General features: G+C 37.7%; 1 protein-coding gene across 1 annotated transcript in view; it reads left to right on the top strand.

Moving 5' to 3' along the window:
- Dpy19l2 (dpy-19 like 2) overlaps positions 1 to 20,034 on the top strand; it is a 129,103-nt gene that overhangs the window by 18,924 nt on the left and 90,145 nt on the right. Inside the window, exons 5-9 of the mRNA XM_021171758.1 lie at positions 8,321 to 8,441; positions 10,825 to 10,918; positions 14,636 to 14,693; positions 16,466 to 16,557; positions 18,594 to 18,693. Coding sequence (XP_021027417.1) covers positions 8,321 to 8,441; positions 10,825 to 10,918; positions 14,636 to 14,693; positions 16,466 to 16,557; positions 18,594 to 18,693 — 465 coding nt within the window. The remainder of the gene's footprint in view (positions 1 to 8,320; positions 8,442 to 10,824; positions 10,919 to 14,635; positions 14,694 to 16,465; positions 16,558 to 18,593; positions 18,694 to 20,034) is intronic.

Below are 20,034 nucleotides of genomic sequence, written 5' to 3'. Positions count from 1 at the left end.
GATTAGATCTTCTTTGAAGGTCTGATAGAACTCTGCACTAAACCCATCTGGTCCTGGGCTTTTTTTAGTTGGGAGACTATTAATGACTGCTTCCAAAACTTTTATCATGAATGGGTGTTGGATTTTGTCAAATGATTTCTCATCATCTAACGAGATGATCATGTGGTATTTTTCTTTGAGCTTGTTTATATACTGGATTATGTTGATGGATTTCCGTATATTGAACCATCCTTGCATCCCTGGGATGAAGCCTAGTAGATCGTGATGGATGATAGTTTTGATGTGTTCTTAAATTCGCTTAGGCAGAATTTTATTGAGTATTTTTGCATCGCTATTCATAAGGGAAATTGGTCTGAAGTTCTCTTTCTTTTTTGGGTCTTTGTGTGGTTTAGGTATCAGAGGAATTGTGGCTTCATAGAATGAATTGAGTAGAGTACCTTCTGTTTCTATTTTGTGAAATAGATTGAGGAGAATTGGAATTAGTTTTTCTTTGAAGGTCTGATAGAACTCTGCATAAAACTCATCTGGTCCTGGGCTTTTTTTGGTTGGGAGACTATTAATGACTGCTTCTATTTATTTAGGGATATGGGACTGTTTAGATCATTAATCTGATCCTGATTTAACTTTGTACCTGGTATCTGTCTTGGAAATTGTCCGTTTCATCCAGGTTTTCCAGTTTTGTTGAGTATAGCCTTTTGTAGTAGGATCTGATAATGTTTTAGATTTCCTCAGGTTCTGTTGTTATGTCTCCCTTTTCATTTCTGATTTTGTTAATTAGGATACTGTCCTTGTGCCTTCTAGTTAGTCTGGCTAAGAGTTTATCTATCTCTTTGATTTTCTTAAAGAAATAGCTCCTGGTTTGGTTGACTCTTTGTAGTTTTTTTTTTTTTTTTTTTTTTTTGTTATTTGTTTCCCCTTGGTTGATTTCATCCCTGAGTTTGATTATTTCCTGCTGTCTACTCCTCTTGGGTGAATTTGCTTCCTTTTTTTCTAGATCTTTTAGGTGTGCTGTCAATCTGCTAGTGTATGCTCTCTCTAGTTTCTTTTTGGTGGTACTCAGAGCTATGTGTTTTCCTCTTAGGAGTGCTTTCATTTTGTCCCATCAGTTTGGCTGTGTTGTGGCTTCATTGTCATTAAACTCTAAAAAGTCTTTAATTTCTTTCTTTATTTCATCCTTGACCAAGTTATCATTGAGCAGAGCATTGTTCAGCTCCCACGAGTATGTGGGCTTTCTATTATTTATGTTGTTATTGAAGATCAGTCTTATTCCATGGTGATTTGATAGTGTGCATCAGATAATTTCAATATTTTTGTATCTGTTGAGGACTGTTTTGTGACCAATTATATGGTCAGTTTTGGAGAAGGTACCATGAGGTGCTGAGAAGAATGTATATTCTTTTGTTTTAGCATAAAATGTTCTGTAGATATCTGCTAAATCCATGTGTTTCATAACTTCTGTTAGTTTCACTGTGTCCCTGTTTAGTTTCTGTTTCCAGGATCTGTCCATTGATGAGGGTGGGGTGTTGAAGTCTCCCACTATTATTGTGTGAGGTGCAATGTTTGCTTTGAGCTTTACTATAGTTTCCTTAATGAATGCGGATGCCCTTACATTTAGAGCATAGATATTCAGAATTGAGAGTTCATCTTGGAGGATTTTCCCTTTGGTGAATATGAAGTGTCCTTCTTCATCATGTTTGGTAAGTTTTGATTGAAAGTCTATTTTACTGGATATTAGGATTGGCAGCTCCAGCTTGTTTCTTGGGACCAATTGCTTGGAAGTCTTTTTTCCAACATTTTAGTCTGAGATAGTAACTGTCTTTGTTAGTGAGGTGTGTTTCTTCTATGCAGCAAAATGCTGGGACTTGTTTACATATCCTGTCTATTAGCTAATGTCTTTTAATAGATGAGTTGAGTCAATTAATATTGAAAGATATTGAAGGCAGATGGCTGTTGGTTCCATTATGTTTGTTTTTGTAGGTGGCTTGATTTGCTTGTGGCTCTCTCCTTTTGGTTTTGTTGTGAGATGATTAACATCCTGTCTTCTTTGGTGTAGGTACCTCCCTTGTGTTGGAGTTTCCTCTAGTATCCTCTGTTGGGCTAGAATGATAGATACTGTTTGAATTTGGTTTTGTCCAGAAATATTTTGGTTTCTCCATCTATGTTGATTGATAATTTTGCTAGGTATAGTAGCTTGGGCTGGCATTTGTGTTCTCTTGGAGTCTGCATGACCTCTGACCAGGCTCTTCTGGCTTTCATAGTCTCTGTTGAGAAGTCTGGTGTAGTTCTGATAGGTCTACCCTTATATGTTACTTGGCCTTTTACCCCTGCTGCTTTTAATATATATATATATATATATATATATATATATATATATATATATATATTTTGTTCTGTGCATTTAATGTTTTGATTATTATGTGACAAGAGGATTTTCTTTTCTGGTCCTGTTTATTTGTTGTTCTATATATTTGGCTCTTTACACATTCATGTCCATCTCTTTCTTTAGGTTGGTGAGGTTTTTTGTTTCTATGATTTTGTTGAAGATGTTTACAGGTCCTTTGAGCTGGGAATCTTCCTTCTCCTCTATTTAGATTATTCTTAGATATGGTCTTTTCATTGTGTCTTGAATTTCCTGAATGTTTTGGGTTAGTTTTTTATGTTTTGAATTTTCTTTGACAGTTGTGTCAATTTCTTCTATGGTATATTCTACACCCGAGATTCATTCTTCTATCTCTTGTATTCTGTTGGTAGTACTTAACATCTGTAATTCTTGACCTCTTTCCTAGGTTTTCCATTTCCAAGTTGGCCTCCATTTGTGTTTTCTTTATTGTTTCTACTTCTATTTTCAGGTCTTGGACCACTTTATGCAATTCTTTCACCTGTTTGATTGTGTTTTCCTGTATTTCTTTCAGTGATTTATTTATATTCCCTGTAAAGACTCTATTATCTTAATGAGATCGGATTTTAGGTCAGCTTCCTGATTTCCCTATGTGTTGGTATATTCAGGGTGGGAGAACTGGATTCTGATGATGCCCACATATATATTCTTTTGTTGCTTATGTTCCTGTGCTTGTCTCTTGCTATCTGGTTATTCCTAGTGTATGCTAGTCTGGGTGACTCTGTCTGAAGTCTGCCTCTTTTGCTCCTGGGTTGCTTCAGATCTCCTGGTAGACCTATGGCCCCGGTTATAGCAGACCTCCTGTAGGATATTCCAACTAGGGGTTCTTCTGAGGGGCAGAGAAGCTGCTGATCTGTTACCCTGGCTGCAATAGATCTCCTAGGAGGCCTTCATACTGTTGGGTCTTCATAGGAACAGTCAAACTGTTGTCCTGTGTGAAGCTGTTCTCCAGGAGGATCTATGCACTTTGGTTTCTGCTTCCCTGTGTGCAGCAGAACACCAGGGAGGCTTCCCGTCTTTTGGGTCAGTTGCTGTGCATGACACAGAGCCCCTGAGAAGTCTTCAGACTGTGGCATCGGTTGCTTAGTTGCCCTGTGTACAAGCGGATCTCCTGGGATGGCTCAGACTGTGATGTCAGTTACCCCGAGTGCAGCAGATGTCCTGAGATGCCTCAGAATGTGTTTTCTTTAGGGAAAAAGACTAGCTATCAGTTTGTCCCAGCAGAAAGGACTGGGCAGAAGGGGTCTTCCTCCTCTTCCTCCTCTTTCTCTTCCTTCTCCTCTTCTTCTCCCTCCTAACTCCTCTTCCTCTTCCTTCTTCTGTAAGCGTTCAGGAATCACTGAAGAATAGTATCCCAGACTTAAATAGTATGCAAAAGCAAAGAGAGTTTATTCTGCAGAAATCAGTACCCAGTGATCTACCATTTATCAAAATGTGATAAATGTGGGTGAGATTTCAGGCCCAATTTAAAGCCTATTCAGGGAATTCCAGGGAGGGGTAGATGACCTTTATCTTGATTGGTTGTCTCTCTGCCTCTAGTGGGTGTCTCTTGGATTGGCTAGGGTTCTAGAAACTTTTCAGAACTGTTGCTGACTATTTTTGCCTCTAGACAGATGGTGGGCAGCTCTTGCTTGGCTGCCCATGGGGTTTACATTTTCCTGGAACTGGTTTGTTCATTTCTGGGTAGCAGAAACCTAAGCCTAATTACCTGAAATGCATTTTGCAGCTTGTCATGGAGTCAGCTTGGCTCCACCCTGTCCTCCCCCTCCTTCCCCTTTTTCTCTCCCCTCTGGCTTCCCCCCCTTCTCCTCCTCCTTTTCCCTCTCCTCCTCTCTCTCCTCTTCTTTTCCTGTTCCTCCTCCTCCTCTTCTCCCCTTTCCTCCTCCTCCTCCTCTTCCTGCTGCTTCTGCTGCTTTTTGGTTTTTGAGTCAGAGTTTCTCTGTGTAACCCCGACTAGCTGATAATTCTCTCTGTCCACAGGCTGGCCTTGAATTAATAGAGATTTGTCTGCCTGGGCTTCCTGAGTGATAGAATTAATGGCATGGACCACTGTTGTCTGCCGTTCTTTTTATCTTTTCAACCAGCTCTTAGATTCACTGATTCTCAGTATTGATTTCTTTGTTCTATTTTTATTGGTTTCTTCTTCAGCAGTTTCTGTTCTTGCCTCTGATTGGGTTTGGATTTGGTTTGTTCTTGTTTTTCCAAAATTTTAAATTGCATCATTAAGTCATTTGTTGTTTCTGTGATTTTTTTCATATAGGCACTTAGAACTTTCAGTTACCTTTGTAGACCTTCATTCAGTGTGTCCAGGAGATTTTTTCATTGTCTTTTCATATTCATTTAATTCCAGGAAATTTAATTTTTTTCTTCTTTGAGTCATTCATTATTCAGTAATGAGCTGTTAAATCTTCATGAGTTTGTATATTTACCAGAGATTCGTTTAATGACATTTTAAATTTTATTGCATTATTGTCAGGACACAGGAGCTATTTTAATCTTTAAATTTTTTATTTAATTATTTTATCTATTTACATTCCACCCATTGCTCTCCCTCTGTCCCCCTTCCCACAGTTCCTCATTCCATTCTCCCTCCCTCTTGCCTCTGAGAGAGTGCTCCATACCCCTACTGCAGCATCTCCCTTCCCTGGGGCCTCAGGTTTGTTGAGGATTAGGCACATCTTCTCCCACTGAGGCCAGACCTCTGGAATATATGTGCTGGGGTCCTCAGATAAGCTTGTGTATGCTGCCTGGTTGGTGGCTCAGTCTCTGGGAGCTCCAGAAGTTTGGGTTAGTTGAGACTGCTAGTTTCCTATGGGGTTGCCCTCCCCTTGGTCTCCTTCAATCCTTCCCCTAATTTCTCCATAGGGGTCTCTGACTTTAGTCCAATGGTTGGGTGTAAGTATCTACATATGTCTCAATCTGCTGCTGGTAGGACTTCTCAGAGGACAGCCATGCTAGGCTCCTGTTTGTAACCATATCATAGCATCAGCAATATTGTCAGGCCTTGGTGCTCCACCATGAGATGGATCCCAAGTTGGGCTGGTCACTAGACAGCCTTTACTTCAGTCTTTTTTTCATTTTTGTCCCTGCAGTTCTTTTAGACAGGAACAATTCTAGGTCAGAAATTTTTATTGTTGGTTGGCATCCCCATCCTTCCACTTAAGGCCCTGTCTATCTACTGGAAGTAGACTGTATGATTTCCCTCTCCCCATTGTTGGGCATTTTGGCTAAGGTCACCCCCACTGAGTCCTGAGAGTTGCTCACATTCCAGGTTTCTGGAGCTTTCTAGAGTCCCCTCCCCCTTACCTCCTACCGTCAGAAATTGTATATTTCCATTCATTCTCCTGGTCCTCTAAGCATCTTTCCTGTTCTCCACCCCCAAATATGTAATCCTGTTCCCCCTTTTCTCTCTCCCTTCTCCTACCATCTGTCTCCTGTGATTATTTTGTTCCTTCTAAGTGGGATTGAAGCATCATCCTCACTTGGGCCTTCCTTCTTGTTAAACATTTTATGATCTGAGGATTGTATCCTGGGTATTCTGTACTTTTTGGCTAATACCACTTACCAGTGAATACATAACATGCATGTCCTTTTGAGTCTGGGTTACCTCACTCAGGATGATATTTTCTAGTTCCATCTATTTGCCTGCAAAATTCATGATGTCCTCATTTTTAGTAGCTGAATAGTATGCCATTGTGTAAATGAATCACAATTTCTGTATTCATTCTTTATTTGAGGGGCATCTGCATTGTTTCCAGCTTCTGGCTATTACAAATAAGGCTGCTATGAACATAGTCGAGCACATGTCCTTGTGGTATGGTGGAACATCTTTTGGGTATATGCCCAGGAATGGTATAGCTAGATATTCATGTAGAATTATTCCCAATTTTCTGAGGAACCTCCAGATTGATTTCCAGAGTGGTTGTACCAGTTTGCAATCCCATCAGCAATGGAAGAGTTTTCCTCTTTCTCCACATGCTTTCCAGTATGTGCTGTCACTTGAGTTTTTGATCTTAGCAATTCTGATTGGTGTAAGATGAAATCTTTTTTATTGTACATGACTTTCATTTCCTTGATTAGACTTATTCTAAAATGTTTTATTTTATTTTTTTGAGGATAATGTGAATGAGGTTGTTTTTCATGATTTCTTTCTTAGCATGCTTGTCATTGGGATATAGGAAGACTACTGATGTTCATATTTTGATTTCGTGCACCAGGGACTCAGAGCTTCAGACCATAAACACTTGAGGTCACCACAGATGGTCTGGCAGTGCTAATTGTGGAACATATGCATGGCTCAGGTTACATATGATCAGATAGTGGAGATTTAGGATCACAGGAGGGGAAGTATATGCATGTTTTAGTTGATAAGTCCTTAGATAACAGCATAGGGTTGTGTTGGGTTTGGGTCCATAGATCCTCAGAGCTTCCTCTTGAATAATTAAATATCATTGTGAAAATGTGGTAATATGCAACCAGAGGTGTATTTCTAGATGATACAAAATGGAGAAATCTTCAATTAACCAATGATTACTCAGTATCAGTTTTATATATTCATTTATTTTGTACTTATACTGTCAATATCTAATCTATGGGTTAAAGATGTACATTTAGAACAATATTTTTGAGAAGGTTAAATATATTTCTTACAATCTCTAAGCCAGCCATTTGTGCAGAAGACCTCTCATTCCTTTTGTAACAAATGGTTATTATTAAGTTCACCTGAAAGATGAGTTGACATTCTGAGGTTGAGAGGTCACTTGAAAACATAGAAATTATTATATGTTGAGTATAAATTTTTAATATGATTTAATTTTGATTATGTACAATGGTCTTTTTTGTGTGTGAGTTTATGAGAATCTGAGTGCAAGTGACCATAGCATTGAGGAACTGTCATCAGAGAGTCTGTTGCTGGAATTATAGGTGACTGTTAGCTACCCAGTGTGGGTGCTGGGAATGGAACTCTAGCCATCTGTAAAAGCAATGTGTTCTCTTAACCACTGAACTATCTCTCCAGCCCCAGGGGCAGAATTGGAGTTCAAATTTGATTCCAAAATTATATTTTTCTTACTCTTTCAAAGTTCATACCCAAAGGAATATGATTCTAGATTTAGTAAACATATAATATGGTCTATATTTTGTATAGGCACCACAAAGTAAAAGAATACAAATAATAATTTTTTAAACAGTATCTCAATTTTTAAAAGGCAAAATTATAAAATCTAAAGTTTGGACCAAGAAATATCATTATGGGATTGCTCAGCTGTGTATTACTGCATGTAGCTACATGCAGTCAGTGGCACACAGATGAGAAAGGTGACATCAAATATTAAGTGTCAATTCTATGTGTTTTTTTCTCTTTGCTATTCTTTTGTTATTTCCCCCAAAGGAATCTCACACTATTTTTACCCAAAATCCACCATGTTTGAAAAAAATCCCAAATATGAGCATTATATTTATTTATTTAATTTATTCATCTATCTCATTTAATTTACCTCTCTTGCCTCTGAACTTTCAAAAGTAGGTTTTAGGTTGAGAAGAACCAATTACGTCCATCTTATTGTTCCAAATTTTAATCTGCCCTGGAGCTGTGACTCCATTGCATTGCAATTTTTAAAATGATGTGTTCTCACAATAAAGAAGAACTCTAGAGTAAAGTGAAATGTTTTGAAATGTGTCTGTACACTTTTTGTTTTGCTTTAACCATGTCCTCTTATATTTGGTTGTATGGTTCTGGCACTATAATTAAGTTGACTACTACATATAACTATTACCAAAATTAAATTACAAAATAGCTATTTTTCAGATAAGTTTACTTAGGTTTTTAATGTTAAAACAATGTCATCATAGACTAGACAATGTTTTCTAGAGAAGTCTATCATTGTGATTAGAATATGTTTTATTTCACCTTCTCTTTTATAGGTAGTCATAGCCTACTGGTATCGCACAATCATAGGAATAATGAATTTATTTGGGATAGAAACTAAGACATGTTGGAACGTCACCAGAATGGAGCCTCTTAATGAAGTTCAGAGCTGTGAAGGCACGTGTCCTCCTTAATGTCGCTGTGCGCGCACTCATGTTTTCATAGACAGCTGATGTTGTGACTCATTTAAAATTTATAATAAACTCTGACCAATTTTATTTAAGACATTATAGAAATGTTGCATCTCAATACATATCTTGTACTTTAAACTTTTTTTCTGAAGAAGCTATATACTTAATAATTTGAGTATAAATTAGAAATTTAATTTGAGTATCAATATATCCAATGCAAGGTACTTGAGTAAAAGTCCATTTCAGAATAAGATAGTACAAATAATTTGGGATAATATCAGAACCCCCTTTTGGAAGATAAAGAGACAAATATATACTTGCAGTAGTTATATATTAGTTGATGCTAATAATCAGCTATTATATTTTTGGTTGTGAGCCTAGCCTTTAACGACTGAGCCATCTCTCCAGCCCATAATCAGCTATTATAAATATTGCTTTATCCTTGTTCATAGTACAAGAGGAATCTTAATGAAACTCTCTCTATATATCTTCTACATTTGTATCTTTGCCAAACAATTTAAAAACAAAAACGAACAAACAAAATACCCTTGAGAATTATGTAACAGTTTTCCAGCTGCCCTTGTGACTCTGTCCATAGCTACACAGAATTATGTATCATATATACAGGTGTTTTTTCATATATTCATACATGACTATTTTCCCACAATATTGCTACTTTCTAAATTTATTTAACTCTTAAGGGTATGAACAAAATTTGAATTTTCCATACTTTTTAAAAACTGATTTCCTTAAATACCTAAAATGATACTGGCAAAGGTTGTTTAAGGAGTGGTTATACTTTGTGGTTTTTGCAACATACAGCAATAGAGACTATAGCTTATCAAACATTACACTTTATAGAGTGTCCATCTTCAAAAATGTATAAGCTTTTCTGATGGTTGAAAATCATTACCTTGAACATATGTGGTATATATTAAGTTCCCAATCAGCAAGAGGCCAGTGTTTGATATTTGGAGTGCATAGAAGATTTGGGAGACATTGCTTTACAACTCAGAGAGCTTATGCTATCAACAGGCTGTTAGCAGTTATAATGGTAGTGCATATTACAAATGTGCAGATGCTGACAATGTAGTTAAAGGCAGACCACACTGGAGCACGTGCTGGCTGTGGATTTGCACTGTTTTAATGGAAAACCATAACAGATCCACATGCTGAAGCATCACTGCTAGCTGCATCACTGCTGGCTGCATCACTGCTAGCTGCATCACTGCTGGCTGCATCACTGCTAGCTGCGTCACTGCTGGCTGCATGAAAAGCTCATCTGTGAGGGGTAGAGGTGGGTTCCATGGGGTCAGGTAGATCACTGATGTGCTCTATTTAGTTTGGAAGAAAAGTCACTGCAAATGTCTGGGTTTAAGAAGCAGTTGGATATAGGATGTTTAGCAAGAAGGATGGTGAAGAGTCATGCAATTGGCTTCTAGTTTGAGTCTATAGACTGACAGGAGAATGAAAAATAATGAGTGCACGTATTAGAACCTAAATACCCTGAGCTGGAAATACTAAGTGGGTATGTGGCTGTAGAAACTTAGAAATAAGAAAGATCTCTTGTCTGAATATAGATTTGCTACCACCTGTGTGTGGATGGCCACTGGACATAGAAAGAACATGTGACAGAGGTCATGTGGTCTTGGGATGAAAGGGTGAATGAAACAGAGCAAGCAGGGTCACAGGGCTTATCTCTCTGTAGGCAGAGCAGCATAACCTTGCAAATCACCTAGGTTTTAAATAGTTTTCTCAAACATAAAACTCCTTCATACCAGTTAATCTCAAAACTTTGCCTGAGACTTGTATGAAATGATGAATATAAAGCACACAGGAAGTAACATACATGCAAACACATTCATATATAAAATTTACATCATATATATCATATATCATATATATCATGCATGTCTACAGCATAACAGATGAAGTGAGTAGATCATATTACAGACAGCAAGAATCTTCCTTGAGGTTAGGGCCTGTGTTACACTGATCTGAGGGCCCAGAAAAGACAGAAGTGGCTCCAGAGAATTCTCCAAGTGTTTCTACAAAAGTCCCAGACACTGAAGAGTAACAGCAGCATTTGAATTAATGTGACCCTCAGCATATATTACAAAAACATGCCATTAGGGAAAACTGTAAATATAACTAAGTATACATGGTAGGGGTTGTGGCTGGGTGAGGACCTGGCCTTGGCCCCTGGGATAGCCAACAAATCAGCGCACTGTGGAGGTAAAGATGATTGTAGCATTTACGAGTGAGCATGAGAGCAAACGTTTTGAGTACATGTATAAGTTTTTGTTTATAAAGCACTGAAATCATATTGCTCATTAAATACTGAATAACCTTTGTCTTCTTTAAAAAAGGATTGGGAGACCCAGCTTGCTTTTACATTGGAGTAATTTTTATTTTAAATGGACTAATGATGGGCTTGTTCTTCATATACAGTACATACCTGAGGTAAGACTAGTAAAGAGACCCTGTAAGAACTGGTTGGTACCCATTAACTAAGTGAAGAGGGAACTTAATGAAACAAATTGACTAGTTCAGGGAATTTTATAGAACTGGTTTTCTATAACCAATGCTATGCAAACAGAAATGAGCTGCCACTAAAGAACACCACAGGCCTCCCTTTTACCCTTCTGGGGACTTTTGAAAACTGTTTGGAGTGTGAATGTGTCTAGTCTGAGATCATGAAGTTAATCATGATAATCACACATCCACTCTCCATTGCTCCTTAGGAGAGCCAAGTGAATTAGCTTTTGTCAATGAAAATTAAGGCAAAGTTAGCCTTGGTTATATCTAGGAATGCTTTGTTATACCCGGGACCTGCAGGCACCGCTGCTGCTTCTCTATGTCTTCTGATTTTTGCTTGAATGTGCTATCTGGAGTCATCCTGTGACACAGGACAGAGGGAAGACCACAAAATAGCTATTATATCTGGCTCTTTGCAGACTAGCAACCTGGCACTGTTGAAATAATGCCAACAGATAACTTATATTTTCATTTGTGTTGAGAGATATAGTATATATCTATATTGTCTGACTACTTTGTCAGACATTTTGTTTCTTTCAGTGGAATACATTCTACTGAAACATTAGCTTTCTTTACATTCCTGTGACTCTTGAATCACATAAAATTACAAATAAAAAACATCTGGACTTTGGGTCGGGGGACAATATCTCAGCAAGTGTCCCCCTCTATTCCTCCACACCTTCTGTTTTAGGCAGGATCTCTCACTGAACCTGGAGACCACTGATTGGGTAGCCATTCTAGCCAATGAACACCCTTAATCTTCCTGTCTCTACCTCTCAAACTTTTATGTAGGTACTGGGGATCCAAATTCATGTCCTTAAGTGGTGTTTTGGGGATGACTGGATGGGAAACCTCTCAATAGCTCCATGAACAACAACGAACTTTAAACACTCAAGGATAAACTGTAATATAATACCAGAAAAACATTAAATAATAGGGCCACAAGCAAGGACTTTCCTAACAGCATTCTAATAGCTCAGGAAATAATTGCTATCATGTGCAGTCATACTAATTGAATGCAACTGGTCTGGTGTGATCTTGGAAGCTAAGCAGGGCTGATCCTGGATAATACATGGTGTAAGAAAATAATTATAGTAATCAACAAATTGGATTGTTTGAAATAGAAAAGGTTTTGCACGGAAAAAGCAATATTTTACAGAGCTAAGATATAAACCACATAATGGGAGAAACATATGGAAAGACTCAAAGTAAACACACCAAAGAGTTTCTTGCAAATCCATCTTTATTGCTATACTAGTCACATATCCAGAAACAGAAAGCAGCCTAGTTATAAGTCAATAGATAAGCTGATAAGGAGAATGCACATATATACAACAGAATAGCTTCAGTCCTGAAGAGGAATGAAATCATGGCATTTGCAGCAAAATGAAAGCAACTGAAAATCATTAGGTTAAGTGTAAACAGCCAGACTCTGAAAAACAAAACAAAAACCAAACAAAACAATAAAACATCTCCAAAACAAAAATCAAACAAACTTCATGAGGAACCCAGATTTCAATAAAAGTATAAGGGTGTACACATGTCTATGTGTGTTCATGTCTCTGTGTATGTACTTTCTCAAAAGTCATGAAACCAGAAAGGGAATTTTGAAAGGTGAATAAGGCTCTAAAGAGTGGTAAAAACCAGAAAGAGCAACAGAATACACAAGATTAAAAAGTAGAAGGGGCTGGAGAGATGGAACAGCAGTTTCAAAGACTGGTTGCTCATGCAGAGTCTATATTCATTTCCTAGCACCTGACTGGGCAACCACCTGTATCTCCCGTTCCAGGGGCTCCAATGCCTTCTCTGACTTCTGCAGAAACCTGCACACATATAATGCACATACAGACAAGCAGATGTGGGAACTGACTGGGAGAGGAAAGAGAACCAATGGAGGGGGGAGAGTTTATGTTCAGACAGTAGGGGAGAAAGTAGCTTAATGACACACTGATGGAAATATGCCATGACAAAATGCATTAGTTTATATGCTAACCTAAATAAAACTTAAAAGTAGCAAAGAAAGTCCTGTACATATACATGGTAGACATTATTCAGTTATAAATAAAAATGAGATTATTTCATTCCCAAGAAAATCTATGGAGCTGGAGAGTACCATATTATGTGAAATAAACCAATAAATAAAGACAAATACCATGTTTTCTTTTATATGCAGATTTAACCTAGACTTTAAAACTATAGAATGAGTTGTGAAATTAAGAAGGAATACTGTTGTTAGAAGGCAGAGGCCTAATGGGGATGGAAGTAGGGAACAAAAGTAAGTAATGGGGAGGGTGGCTCAGTGGTTAAGAGTACTTGCTGTACTCTAGACAGACTGGTGTTCAGCACCCACATGGCAGGTCATAATCGTGTGTAAGACCAGTTCCAGGTGACATGGCACCCTAGTCTGGCCTCTTTGGGCACCAGCTATGCACACATGTGATGTACATACATGCCAGAAAACACTCATGTTCATAAAGTAAAAATGAATAAATGTTTTTTTAAGTTAAAAAAAGGGTAAGTAATGAGGGAAAAGAAAATCATCACAGTGGGAGTCTCTGGGTGTAGATTTATATAGGTATATAATAGTTTATATAATACAGGTTTTATATTAACTATACATACTACATATATGATATATGAGACACAAAAGCAGAAGGCAGATCAACAAGAACGCAAAATGGGAAAGGAACAAAGGAATGTAATGGGCTGAATGTGTGCAAAGTACAATCACATATATATATATATATATATATATATATATATATATGTATATATATATATATGCCCTATAAATATCATAATGAAGCTGTTATGCTGTATGCTAACTACATGTCTACAATATAAAAACAAAGGCATTTGACATGAGTCCCCTTCTGATCAATGTGCCTATGTCACCCTTTCACCCCTCACACCTCTTCCACAGCTATTACTATATTCTGTCTATTTAGTGGTCAGGGTTGTTACCTCTTGCTGTTTTTCATTTATTTTTTTAATCTCATTTCTTCCTCCTTTCATTCCACCAATGTCTCTGTGTCCTAAGATGAACAAACAGTGGTATTTGAGCGCGTACAGGATCTACTGGCTTGGTGTGATAGCCTAGTGGCCTGGGATGTGGGCCACAGCTGAGTATGTAACAAGACAGGAAACACTCACTATAGAACACTTGTCTGAGCATCTGTGATGAGTATTAGCCACCCTAGGTCTGGTGTGGAAAGTCAGAGTGTTTTCAGTCAGTCAAACAGTTGAGTTAGTGCTAAGAGAAACTGTTAGTCCTTTAGCTTTAATCCTCCACGTAAGCCTAATTACAAAAGACAAAACAGGACTCCTTTTACATTATGGACATAATGGTATACAGACAAAAGTACTGGGCTGCATGTTTAAAATTAGTTTGTGCTCATGGTTTATTTATAAAGTGTTTTAATGTAACTATAAAACTGAGATAGCATTATATGTACACTCCGTGTCCTTGTATAGTCAGGATTAAAACACCAACTACACAGGCATTTGGGAAATATTTGGGCTTATATGGCTTAATTATTTGTGTTTTAAGCACAGAAAGTTATGGTTTTTAATTGTGAGATACTTTTGTGAGAAGAACCTGTATGTTGCATGTTATGACTGTGTACTTTCTTCTTTTTACAGTGGGAGTCAGTTAGGAGGTCTGATTACAGTAGCCTGCTACTTTTTCAATCATGGAGAGGTTTGTTTTCCATTTAGTTCTTTATAGACAGAGAGAGTGGCCCCTATGAGCAAGGAAATACAATCACTAAACTAATATGATTACATAGTGTTGGACTGTAATACCTTAAAGTATTTTATGCTGCAAACTGGTATGTGAACTATATTCATCTAAAATTGTAAATGAGTAAAATCTAAATTATGTGAACTATACCAAGCATTTGGTGGTTGGTCACACACATATGTTCTGTAGACAAATGGCAGTAGAGGCACTCTACATACATGTCATCCAGCGCCTATTAAACCCGTGGTGGGCGAGTGTTATCATCATCATAACATAAAGCTCCAAATGCCAGTAGCTTTCCCACTGCTTCTATTCCTGAATTATTCTTCCTGTTTCTGTAACAAAATAATGGATTTGAAACAGAACTGACATAGTAGGTCATCCTAATCAGACATACCCAGGCCAAAAGGAGCTCTTAGAAACGTTCATGATATGATGGATTTATTCCGTGCTCCATGTTCTAGATTCTGTGTGTGATATTGAATGCATGTTAAGGAGAGAGAATCTGAGTATTAACTTTTTTTGTTGTTGTTGTTGTGTTTTTTTTTTTTTCTTCGAGACAGGGTTTCTCTGTATAGCCCTGGCTGTCCTGGACCTCACTTTGTAGACCAGGCTGGCCTCGAACTCAGAAATCCGCCTGCCTCTGCCTCCGAGTATTAACTTTTGGAAATCAAATGTGCTATGTAATGGCACACATTACACACAGCAACTGTCTGCATCTCCTGTTATAGTATGCCAATTTAAAAATCAGCTAAATAAGGAATAGACAGTGTCTCACATAAAATACTTTAAGTATATAATATTTAAAACCAATGCCTTGTGGAAAAAATACCTTGCCATTCAACAGTCTGCATTTCATTTGGGTGTGCCAGGCTTCGGTAGACTGAGTTTGAATTTGGAATACAAACCATTTCTCTTTTAAAGGCTTACAAGTTTGGTTTCTTACAAAATTTTATGTTTTTGAGGCTTTTTAACAAAGAAATAAGCCTCTTATCAGTTGTTAAAGACTTAAATTCTTTCTACAATTTTAGGATTATAAATACCATAATCCTAAATTTCTATAATTTTAAAAATTATATTTAAACTTATGTTACATTTAAATTTATATAATTTTAGGATAGAAAATTTTATGCAATGTTGTTCCACATGTCTTAGGACAGTCTAAGTATGTATAGGAAAGGTTAAAGATATGTATAGTGTCCCTTACTAGCAACTCTGTTCTTTCAATTGTTTCTAAAAATTTATCTCATATAGCATTTATTTGATTAACTCAGAGCCAGTTTTGACATCTGGTAATGTATATCTATATCAGTTGGTCATAATTGTGTATAGAATTGCTATTTGCAAATGCTCTGTGTTTTTGGTTAAAATGGTTTTCTTGCCTCTATCATGTACCTCAAAGCTCCAAATGCCAGGCTCGTGCCCATAGGGCTGTGGTGTATTCTGGGCCAGTGGTCCTCATAGCTCTTATCCCTGTGTATTTGTTGGTACTTTGGCTTAATTGTGAGTGATTTGATACAGTTTTTCTTGTTTCTAAATTTGACATTTAATAGTGTATCCTTAATGGACATAGGAAAGAATGTCAAAGGGCCAGAAGCTATGCCAGGCAGTGAGAAATAGAATCTAATGAGCCTAGTATTAAAACTCTGAAAGTAAGCCAACTCCAAAGATATAGGTAATATTTACTATAAAATGGAAAATAATGCAAACTGAGTGTTTTATGGATTCAGGCCACCCGTGTGATGTGGACACCGCCTCTCCGGGAAAGTTTCTCCTATCCGTTCCTTGTACTTCAGATGTACGTCTTAACTATAATCCTCAGGTAACTTCAGTCATAAGACAAAGCTAAATAGATTATTATGTTGCCTTTATGAAAATATGCTTTAACCTACTAAGTCATAATTATAAAATTGAAGCTCTGTTATAAAACTATTTTAAAAATGAATTGAGTAATCAAATAATGTCAATATAAATTTATAAACTATTTTTCTATTGAAAATGTTACCCTACTGGTTCTAGATAGTAATATTATGGTTTGAAAATATTTAGTTTTATTTTGTGTGAATAAATATTTTGCCTACCCATGTGCACGATCACTGTATGCAATCCTGGTGCCCACAGAGGCCAGAAGAGTGTGTCAGATTCCCTGAAAATGCAGCTACAGAGCATACAGATCAGTGCAAGTCACCATGTGAGTGCTGGGAAGTAAACCTTGGTCCTTTGCAAAAGCTATTGTTCCAGCCCCATTCACAGGCTTCTGAGAAACAAGTCCTTAGTTTCTCAAAACTAACACATCCCAGCACATCCCAGCTCCTTTCCCCCAAACTGTTCTCCTTGAAATAAGTTTAGCATATGTGTCATAAAAAGGGACTCCATATGCAAATGGATTAGGGAACATGTAAATTTTATAATCCCAGGGAGTGTATAGACAGAGGGGTGGGGGTGCAGGGAGGGGACGGAGGGCAGGGGAGGGGAGGGAGGGAGGTGTATATGAATAATATACACACATTTAATACATGTCTGAATGATGTTTCAACAATTCAGTCAGATTCAAATCTAATGTCTTGGACACACTCTTAGATGAATTTTTTAAGCATTTCAGAAACTTCAGATGTTTGAGAAAAAATAACAGTATTATAATTAGCTTTGTTATATAAATAAATTTCACAGGCATTCACAAAGCTGTCACTGAGAGATCATAAACGTTATCTCTTCTAAACTCCCAGGGAACCAGATATTCAGTTTACTGCCGGCAGCTTCCATCTAATATGAAAATGCTCACTCCCTTTGCTTCCTTGCTCCCTGTCCTCACTTCTCCCTTTCTCCCCTCCTCTCTTCATTCCTTCCTCTCTCTCTCCCTCCCCTTTCCTTCTAAAATTGCATATCATGTCCATGTACATAAATGTCTGCATTTACATTTTTATGTTTTTAAAAGTACTCATAGAAGCAGGAATTATGCTGAGCTTAAATATTTAGCCACAGACAATTTAGCACACATTCAAGCAACTGATTAAGGCATGTGTTTGTTAGATGACTGACTAAAGACAGAGTGGGTATCCTGAGCTCAATACAGATCTGGAGAACAGAAGCTGCCTCCTGGTGTGCCACCAAGTAGGGGTTGAATCTGAATTTGGGAATCTGCTTCCAGTTTAGGTTTCAATGTTTATTCATTACATTACATACATAGAAAAAAATCATAGAGGACCATGCTAGCTACCCTCTCTTCCCAGGAGATGGTGTGTGTTCATCTGAAGTAACATTAGTCTGACTAATTGGGGGAGGGGATTTGTTCAATGGAATGTGCTAGTCAGGACTTTTAGGACCATGACCTTGAAGGCATGCACTCTGTTTGACTGAAAGCAGTTTTGTGTGAAAAAAATAACTTTGTGTCCCCCACAAGTTTTGGCACAGTCCATGCTAGCATGTGTGCTTCTTCTCCTTGTTTTCTGAGTCATGTGAGTGATCAGGTGTGGGACTGACTTCTCTCTGCAGTGATGGACACTGTGAGGAACACAGGATTGATGTCATGTCCTGTTTCCTGAACTTTGGCGGAGAATTAAAAGTGAATGGCAAACTTTTTTCTTTATTTTTTATAAGGACCTAATGTTATATTTTAAATAATTCAATTTCCTGAATACTCGTTTGAAATAGTCTAATTTGGTTTTACTTAAGCATTTCAATTGTTCAAACATTTTAAATAATTTTAGTAAATTGATTTTTAAAATTATGTTTTTTTGCGTTATGTAAAAGTTAAGGAGTTCAGCTAGATTTTTAAAAGATATTTAACAAGGACTCCTTTGTCTTGAGTTACTGGCTATCTTTACAGCAGAACTTACAGTGTTACTTTTTTCTATTAAGGACCTCCACCGTTCAAAAAAAACACTACATGGCTCTCTGCTTCTCCAACGTCGCTTTTATGCTTCCGTGGCAGTTTGCTCAGTTTATACTTTTTACACAGGTAAGATGGCTCAATGCAATTTAAGCTGAATGCATGTGTGCACGGTTGTGCTGGGAGAGGGTTGGAGAATGCTTGTTTGGCTTTTGAGGCTAGCCTCATATTCACTATGTAGCCCAAGCTAGCCTTGAACTTGTGATATTCCTGCCTTCACTTCTCAAGTACAGGGATAACAGAGGCAACCACCACACCTAGCTGATTTCACTTATGCTTTCAGGGCTATGAAATTATGGGCTAATCATAAGGTCTTTACTCTGTTTTGTATGAGGAGAAAAATTCTACCAGGAACCAAGATCTTTAATCAAGACCTTGCTTATATGAAGTGAAGCCATATTCTTCTTCCTAAAATATTTATGTAACTAATAGCAAGAAATTATACTTGTGAAGCAGAGTAAAGGGGCAAAGTGATAACGTTTAATGGCAATAAATATCCCCAGGTAGGGCCTTTCCACCAACAGCGGTGCTCTGTACTGGAAGTGAGACTTCTGGCACTAACTGTCCATAAAGACTGAATTAAGACTTCAACCCAGTCAGCACAGTATGTTCAAAGAATGGTTAAAAAATTTGCAGTTCTTTATTAGTGTTGGCTGTAACATAGGTCATTCTACAGTCATTATTTGTGTAGGCTGAAATAGTAGAACATATATAGTATATCTGTTATAATATATATAATAAGCATGACATGGATTCAGTTCCTGCAGAGGCCCGAAGATCATCATGTTGGATCTCTTGGAGCTGGAGTTAACAACTGATTGTTATGTGCTCTGTGGGTACTGGGAATTAAATCTAGGTCCCCTGGAAGACTAGCCAGTGCTTATAACCACTGAGCCACGTCTCCAGACCCTAGGTTAGATTTTTAACAAGTCACTTCATTATTAGCAAATTTATTAATTAAGTAGTACTTGTGAAACTATGTGAGAAGCACTTTAAGGAGTTAAAGACAATCTTAGTAATTTCCTGACCATTCAAAACATTTCAAGACTTAATTTTTTTTTCGTTTTTTAAATTAAATTAATTTTTTTTACATATTCACTTTACATCCCACTCACTGCCCCTTCCTTGTCACCCCCTTCTACAGTCCTTCCCCTCTCCCCACTCCCCTTTTTCTATGAGCGGGTGGTGGCCTCCCTGGGTACTCCTCCACCCCAGCACTTCAAGTCTCTGCAAGGCTAGGTGCTTTCTCTCCCATTGAGGCCAGACAAGGCGGCCCAGCTAGTAGAACATATTCCATGTACAGTCAACAGCTTTTGGGATGGCTTGCACTCCTGTTGTCTAGGACCCACATGCAGGCCATGCTGCACATCTGCTGCATGTGAGTGGGGAGGCTGGACCTAGGCCTCCAGG

Source organism: Mus caroli, chromosome 9 (genome assembly GCF_900094665.2).
Source record: "Mus caroli chromosome 9, CAROLI_EIJ_v1.1, whole genome shotgun sequence".
Lineage (NCBI taxonomy): Eukaryota > Metazoa > Chordata > Mammalia > Rodentia > Muridae > Mus > Mus caroli.
This window is presented reverse-complemented; position numbering and strand designations above follow the sequence as displayed.